This window comes from Plecotus auritus (assembly GCF_963455305.1).
Source record: "Plecotus auritus genome assembly, chromosome: 1".
Taxonomy (NCBI): Eukaryota; Metazoa; Chordata; class Mammalia; order Chiroptera; family Vespertilionidae; genus Plecotus; species Plecotus auritus.
The window spans coordinates 61,552,236-61,560,873 of NC_137770.1; the positions used below are offsets into that span (position 1 = coordinate 61,552,236).

General features: G+C 40.6%; 1 protein-coding gene across 1 annotated transcript in view; it reads left to right on the forward strand.

The window, feature by feature from the left end:
• The window catches only part of ONECUT1 (one cut homeobox 1), a 43,161-nt gene extending 35,077 nt beyond the window's left edge, over positions 1-8,084 (forward strand). Inside the window, exon 2 of the mRNA XM_080649173.1 lies at positions 718-8,084. Within this exon, the coding sequence (XP_080505299.1) occupies positions 718-1,007 (290 nt within the window). The 3' untranslated portion in view covers positions 1,008-8,084. The remainder of the gene's footprint in view (positions 1-717) is intronic.
• The last annotated feature ends 554 nt before the right edge of the window (positions 8,085-8,638 follow it).

Consider the following 8,638-nt stretch of genomic DNA (forward strand, 5'->3'; position numbering starts at 1 on the left):
GGGCAGGCAGAGGAGCAGGGCTACCTGGGGAGAGCACAGAGGCTGCCTCTGGTCAGAGATGGTGAGCCGTCTCGTAAGGATTGAGAACCTAGACTACAAAGAGCCAGGAGGTGGAGCGGGAGACAGCAATAGGCCGGGCGGCCAACTGCAGGGTTGAGGGACTATGAAAGGACAACAGTCCCTACCTCCACGAGGAAGATGCCCACCCGGCTGTCACTGCGGCTGGAGCTCATATCAGAGTATAGCGAGCCAGACGCCACATTGCCTCTATGATTACTCATAGTGTGGGTATACATTTATTGGGAACACCCTATATACTATTTCCTACATCCTTACCACAACCCAGCCAGGTAGGTATTCTTATATCCATTTTGCAGATGGTGATAAAAAATTCAAACAATAAGTTTGTTTAGCCCAAACCCTATATTCTACAGATGAGGACGGCAGGGCCCAGGTAGGGTTAACTGATTTACCACAGATAAAATGCAGATACTGTCAAAGCCTCAAAGCCAGGACTCTGCGCAGGACTGCCAGAACTCCACCTCCTCCTAATGCTCCATCATTTTGTTACACTTCCCTGCCAGCCCACCATGGTGCTGAAATCAGAGGTCAGCAGGCAGAAGGCAGGCGTGTGGAATGGCTGACACGTCTTCTTGGCTGTGCCTTTCCAGATCTCCCCAGGCAGCGTGTTCTAACGGCCTCTGTGTTTCTTTGCAGCATGCAAGAGAAAAGAGCAAGAGCACGGGAAGGACAGAGGCAACACCCCCAAAAAGCCCAGGCTGGTCTTCACAGACGTCCAGCGTCGAACTCTACATGCAATATTCAAGGAAAACAAGCGTCCATCCAAAGAATTGCAGATCACCATTTCCCAGCAGCTGGGGTTGGAGCTGAGCACCGTCAGCAACTTCTTCATGAACGCGCGGAGGAGGAGCCTGGACAAATGGCAGGACGAGGGCAGCTCCAATTCAGGCAACTCATCTTCATCAAGCACTTGTACCAAAGCATGAAGGAATAACCACAAACTAAAACCTCGGTGGAAAAGCTTTAAATAAAAGAAATTTTTAAAAGACCAGGACCTCAACATAGCAGGTTTATACTTAGAAATATTTGAAGAAGGAAAAAAAAAAGTGTTATTTATAGTCCAAAGAAACCAAAGACTTAGTTCACCTGCATTCTGACTTTGTTCGGAGACACACACTTCAGCGGGGCGACGAATTGGCAAGAAAAGTTACGAGCAGGAAAACACCACTGGATCTCACACCTTCGATCCATGGTCCTTCTTGCTGTGCTTGGCTGTTTCGTGGTTTGGAGCAGTGATTTTGAGCCATTGAGTGGACATCTTTTAAGATCAGACTTTCTCATCTGTTCCAACTGCGCCATGAAGGTGTATGGTGTCTCAGTACTGCGTGTGGGTGCGTGTACACACACACACACACCACCACCACCACCACCACCACCACCACCACCAGTGGTCAGGGACTTAGGCAGGGCGGGCCTTCAGGAAGGGTTGTACTGTAGGAGAGCAACCATCATTGTGGGGTTGTCTGAGTTCATTGGATTAGGATGTGATGTCGCTCATCTAGCCTATTGTTTGAACCTGCCAGGCCTGCAACCTAAATGCAGATTCAAACCCAGCAAAGAAAATTTGAATGACACCTAAACTCGTGCATTCTCTTTGTTTGTTAAGGAATGTTCAGATATTTTTTAAGAAATGAAATAAGAGTCCATCCATTAAAAAAAAAAAAAAACCACCTAGGTACCAAAGAACACACTTAATATTATAGTGCAGGTATTTTATTGCAATGATTTTAATAACCAAAGCTATTTTTACACAAGATACTATGTAAAGTTATACATAAGAACTGATCTAGCTGTAATACACATGCCACGTAGAATCATGACTATTATTTATGACTCTTGAAGCATTTGAAATATTTGTTTTCAGAACTTGCAAGAAAGAATGTCACTTCAGGGAAGCAATTGCTACCATAACAGAGAGGTCAATGCAGTATTCATGTACGCCCAGGTGGCACACTCCCTTTGGGACCCATAAATGTCACTTAGGTAGACATATGACATGATTCCAGAATCTGTTTAGAGCTGGGAAAACCTGGGGATGCTGCCCAAGTAGGATCCCATTTGTAAACTAGAAAACTAAGTTTACACAGGGCAGGTCACTAAATTAGAAAAATTGTTTAAAGTAATGCTTTTCGGTAAAAAGACCATGGAACTAAAGGACTCCGTACTTAGATTAATGTGACAAATTTGCTTCATGCCTTTGACGCCAAATACCTTTTAAAAATACAAACACTCAAAGGGAGCTGACCAACTTTATTATTAAAATGAACTATCTAATATTTGAATAATTCTAAAAATATAATCAAATTTATTTTATTGCTAATCCCAAACGTTTGGGACATAGAAAAAGCCAGAGTTCTGCAGGTCTTCAGCTGTTTACTTCATTCAGCATAGCCTCTGGAGCGTACCACATTCTTTCCTGCTGCTGCATTAAGCTGGAAATTTTATAACATAGATTCCACTCTCTAACAGGGACATATAAAAACTAGACCTGAACCTCCAAATGTAAACATTTAATTTCCTATTTTCCCAAATCACTTAACCAGGCCTATAGAAATCAAGGCGAAAAGGAAAAAACAGAAGGTAATACAGTTGTACTAGTAGTACCCACATGAATCATTTGATTTCCTCCTCCCCCCAAAATTCTCCCTGAATTCCATTGAATTATCACTCATATAAGTGGATGTCTTTTGTACTATTGGGTAAAGAACTGCATAGTCTTGGTTAACTAGCACGTCTAACTAGAAGTATAAAATTAAACGTTATCTCAACAGTAAGTTGTTTACTGAGAGTCATTAAAATGCTTTAAAAAATTAAACCATCTTGTCTAGGTCTAGAAGAGGCAGGCACCTGGAGAGAGGAGGCCACACCAGCCAGCCACCTGTCTCCTCCATGTCTGCTGGAGGAGGAAAGGAAGCCGGCACACATACTCCCCCTTTCATGAAAGAACGTATTTGCTTTGACACATGTTGTCTATTTTCTTTCTCTCACCCCAAATTCCAGCTTAAAAATTTCCCTTCTAAACATGGCACAATTACAATTCAGCTATTAAAAGATACCATTTAAATGGCCACCCTCCAAGATTTGCTAAAAATTTAATCTTGTCAATGACATAAACTAAAAGGAAAAAACTGATTAACGTTTTCTCCTTCCATGAATAGAGGGGACCATGGGTACAGCTACATAATATAATTTAGGAGGGAGGAAAGCCTTATTTATTTAAAACATGAGAATGTTAAAAGCAGGGAAGTTCAAGCTGTGTCTACACCCAATCTTACCAAAGTCAATGCCCCAGGAAAAACAAAAGTAGAATTCAGATGACCACTTTTTTTTTTTGCTTTGATTTTACTACATGACCTTGCCCAGTTAATCTAACTGCATTTTAAGTTTTCAACCAATTCTTTTGGTACTGTGTAGACACAGTCTCAAAGAATATTACTACATTTTTAATATTCTCACCATGCTTTTTTGAAAAATAACCAGTGATTCTATTTGCTAACACCAAAGATAATTTTCATGCCAGCATTGAATGTGCACCCATTATGCAATTTCAGGGCCTAGAGATATATTTTCTCACAAACAGATGCACAAATCCAAGCCTGAAAAGCAATGTTTTTACTTGACTGTTTAAGCATCTTCACAACCTCTGCTTCTGAGAAATCACAATGGACAAACGCAGCTTCTCACAGCAATACACTTACCCATCAAGTATGGCTGGTTCTGTTCTGCTTCTGACTTGTCACAGAGAGAGGGAAGGCTTCCGTTCCTGTCTCACTAATTTACGGCTCAGGTTCTAAACCCAACATAACAAAGCAGATCACATGCTTTTGTTCACCCATCATTTCCCAGTCCTTGAACAAAATTCACCTAAAAACATATCTCACTCTTTTATTTGTATGTATATTTATTCCAAAACTGCACTTCAAATAACACATTTTGGTGTTTTTTTTCACAGAATGGAAATTAGACTGGTTTTGGCCATAAATCATTTATGTCCTCTCATGACCAAACGCTTCCCTGAAAGGGAGCCAAGAGAAAGAGTGAGAGGTCTGGACACCCCAAAAGCCCAGACTTCGGTAAATGTTCAGGTAAAAGAATTCTGGGTGCCAAGAACTGTGTGTTCCGGTCCCTGGATGCAGCTGGAATAGGCCCCCAAAACCAAAGAAAATGTGTGGGGAAGTTCTAACTGAACATGTCACTCACTCTGCCTCCTTCCCCCAAAAAACCATAATTAATTTTCCAGGAACAAAAGTAAAAGCACTATGCTATGTTTGGACTCATGCCCCGCTGCTCCCCCTCTCCACTCCCCCCCGCAATTGCTACCCGGGGTGAATGACCCATCTTTGCAGGTTAAATGCAAACTTTACTATACCAAAGAGTCCTAGGACATTTTCACATGAGCTATAAAGGCTTTTCCCTCAAAAAGATCCTCCCTTCTTTGTACATAAAGGATAAAAACTATGCATTTAGCAAACAAAGAGAAAGCACTTCTCCCTTTCCTATCTAGCTGTTTAGGGTGCATTCAAACACCAGAGGCCGTTTTGAGATGCGATTGGCCTTCTGGATTATTCTTGTGGTGTGGTTAGCTTTACAGTGCATTGGGTAACTATTTCCTAAATAGGAAGGACAAAGAAGCAGAAGGTAAGAAATAGCTACTTCCACGTGTAAAAAAAAAAAAAAAAAAAGAAAAAAAGAAAAAAAAAAGAAAAGAAAAAAAGTGTAAAGATCTACTATTTATAGTGTGAACCAAAGACGCTACCTCACTCGATTTCCATTGGTGATTTTAATCACATTGATATGATACCAAAGAATACCAAAGATATTTTCATGCACGGCCTCCGTCTGCAGAGGGAACGCCCCCCGACCCTTCTCCCACCTCCTCGCCCCTCCTCACTCTTCACTCAGTGCGTAAACTTGTCTTCATTCTTAATAATAATGATTCCACAACAACGACATTAGGAAATACTACTCTTATGACTGCTAGTTCTACTTGTAAATCTCTAGGCAAACATGTTGCAAACTTTGTAAACTCCTAGGACGAGTGCCTTGCTTGAACCAAAGTGTTAAACCGCTGTTGACCTCTCTCACCTTATACTCTTTGAATACCTCAGCCTCTTAGAAAGGCCACTAATGGAAAGAAAAGGAAAAAAAAAAAAAAGGAATAATTATTCACCGTGGTGCTTTTTCCGTGCAACCATGCAATGAAACTTTCTTTGATACCAAAGGATGACTTTTTCCCCCAATATCTTGCTGAGAAACCAAAGCTCCTCCTCCTCGTTCCCTCTTGAGGTCCCCCCACCTCACCGAGTCCCTTCACCAGGCAGGCCGTGCATCACTTTTACCAATTCCTCCAAATACCTCATAGTAATAAAGTTTTAGGGTTACGTTGTATAGAGAGTCTATGTGATAAGGCAGAACTTACTAGTTTGATAATTGTTAAGGTTACTTTGAAAACAAAAAACCTTTATAATTCGTATTTATTTTGTAGTTTGTATGTTTGGGATGTCCGCCCCCTCCTTGCTTCGGTTTGGGGTTGATTTTCTTGGCAGAACTGCTCTGTTGCTCAAGGAAGACTTAATTTCTGGATATGTTCCCCCACATGGGTTAAGGGTTGTGTAAAAAATGCAAGAATGGAATAAGAAATGCTTTTCATTTTGATGGTTACTTAGAAAGTTTTGTGTTTAGTAGTAAAATTTGTTTCCACAGGGTAAAAAATATATATATAAATATATATATAATCTCTTTTTTGTGAAACTGGTTTCTATTTTCTCTATAATGTGCTGTGATTTTTTTTTAATTTAAGTACATTTTATATGAGCTTATTTAATCACTGCTTTAATTTATGACTGTGTAGTTTTTAAAATGTATATAGTAGAATCCAAACGGCCAAAGCTTTGTGTTACAATCTTTTTGTTCTTGATGCTAAGATGAGCTGAAGGCAAGAGCTTCTCTTCACTGCAGGGTGTAGCTTTAGCTTTTCTTAGCAGGCACTTCAATGTGTGTTGTGAACACTGCCAGGTCCCCCCTCAGAAAACTTGTACATGCCAAAGTGAGTGTTTCAAGGTAGTCCTTTTCGTCACTTAGAAAGAAGAAAGGCATTATTCGTGATCCTCCTTTAACTTATTAAATTTTTTTAAAAGAAAAGATTACCTTGCAGGTTAGACCTGAAATTCCAAAGAATTTAAGACTTGTTTAATGTTCCAAAGTACTGGCATTTGTGAGATACTTAGCTACTTTTTTTTTTTTTTTTTTTTTTTTTTTGCCATTCGCACGGGTCTGAGAAGTAGAGTATAAAAACTCAAAGAGACAAGCTAACTTGAATTTGGAAATCCTCTTCAGTTTCACCAAGTGTCTGAATGGCTTCAAGGCAGCGGCAGGGCATGAACCCCTGTTCCTTTGGCAGAGCTGAGAGGAGTATACAGTGGCTTCACGCCCTTACAGAGAAAGTCCAGGCTGAGGGCAGAGGCCTGGCCCTGACTCATGAAAGAAGCAAAACATGATTGCTCAGCCCCAGTTACTAGTCCATTTTAAGGAAAATGTTTCACCCTTACATATTCCAAGCCTACATCTGTTTCTTGGAATCTGCTACTCACAATTCCTAACCAATTCTCCTCAAGTGTCAGAGTGCCCTGGCTGCGGCCCCTGCCTCGGGCCCCTTCACCCAGGCTGTTCAGATACTTGGCCCCGATTTAATTTAGATCAGCACACGCAGACTTCTCAGCCAGTTCACGGCATCCTCAGCAGACCCAGTGCCCGCCCGTTATTTTGCTGAAGTAAGTTGCTTCAGCTACATGGCACACATCCATAGATGTAAATACTTTTCCTCTCAATACAATAAATTTACATTCTTTTCTTTTGCAGGGGTGTTTGGGGTGGGGAAGGAAAGGGAGGGCTTAGATTTTGGGTCAAATGTTACACTTTCTTACAAGCATTTTTGTACTCGTTATGTATTTTAATAGGGCAATACGTCCGCCCTGAGTCGCAGGATCACTCAGTGCTCTGTGGGTCAGCATTGACTAATCATGTGTTTTTCATGCAAACACTGTGCAGTGAGTTACAGAAAGCCAGGAGAGTGGTGGCGGGAGAAGACTTGGACCCTCAGCGGTGAAACGCTGAACAGAGTGGTATGCACAAGCTCATGTTTCCTGTTTCTGTGTTAGTCTCAATTTTTTTGGTGGATGTTCTGCATTTATTACATAATCATTGTGGGCTCATTTTAGATATGCCTTTGGAACCACGTGATGAGTATTTTTTAACAAAATAAACTTTAAAACATTGTCTTCCACTTGCTTCGGTGATCGTCTTCATATCTCCCTGTGTTTTCTCATCCCTTCTGCAGTCAGCCCACCCGCTACTCCCTTAGGCCGTCCCTTCCCGCTTTCTCTTTTCCATACACCTTTGACTTCAGCTATTGTTTGAGTGTGACTCATTTTCCCTGTTCAAGTTAGCTTGATGGTTTGTTACGTAAGGAGGGTGCCTAAGACAATCATCAGGTAAAAAAAATATAAATAAATGGGGAAAAAAATAAAGGTCAATAGAGTAGAAAATCTTCCAAGAGCAGAAGGAGTTCTTCCTTAGCAATGGGGAGGGAGGGAGGGAGAAAAAGTAAATAAATAATTAAATTAATTTAAAACCTAACCATGAGGGGCTTAGACTTTTGATAAAAAACAAACGTTGTTGTCATTTTCTTTGTCAATTAGAAAGCAGTGGTAGTTTCTACGTTGCATCTACATTTCAGATGAAATGATTATTGTACCCAGTTATGGTTGTTTGCTAATATTTTGTCTCTCTCTTTCTCTCTGTCCAATGCTTCTTCTGTATTTTTGTGTGTAGCAACAAAAAGTGTAATGCATTAGGCGTTATTCTGGTTTGTTTATGAGTATTTCCTGTACTGCATTAAGGTTCCTTTCTTTTTTTTTTTTAAGCTTCGCTACTGTTCTCCCTTTATGCCGTGCAATATCATCTGCTGTGTTTGCTAAGCAAAAAAAGAAAGAAAAAAGAAAAAAAAAAAAAGCAAGTGATGATGCCATCATGCTTTTCAGTGTTAAAATGTTTCAGCATTTATGTAGTCACCAAAATGTAGTAAATAAAATGTTGGATTTTCCAGCACTTTAAATTTAGACAATTCTTGTCTTCTTTTGTTTTATTCTCTTTGTAAACCTCAGGAGTGACTAATGGACTTTCTTTGGAGGAAGGGTGAAGCTGAGAGGGCAACATGCCTGCAAACTAAAGCCAGGGCCATGTTTTAAAGAGATATTACTAGTAACTGCTTGGCCAGCATGGCTCAGTGGTTGAGCATCTACCTATGAACCAGGAGGTCACAGTTTGATTCCCGGTTAGGGCACATGCCTGGGTTGCAGGCTCGATCCCCAGTGTGGGGCGTGCTGGAGGTGGCTGATCAATGATTCTCATCATTGATGTTTCTATCTCTCTCCCTCTCTTTTCCTCTCTGAAGTCAATAAAAATGTTTTTAAATAAATAAAATAAAGAAAGATTAACTAAGGGTGGGGGGGAGAAGGAGGTGTTCTCTAGTGGAACAGGAGGAAGTTTTTAAATGTAA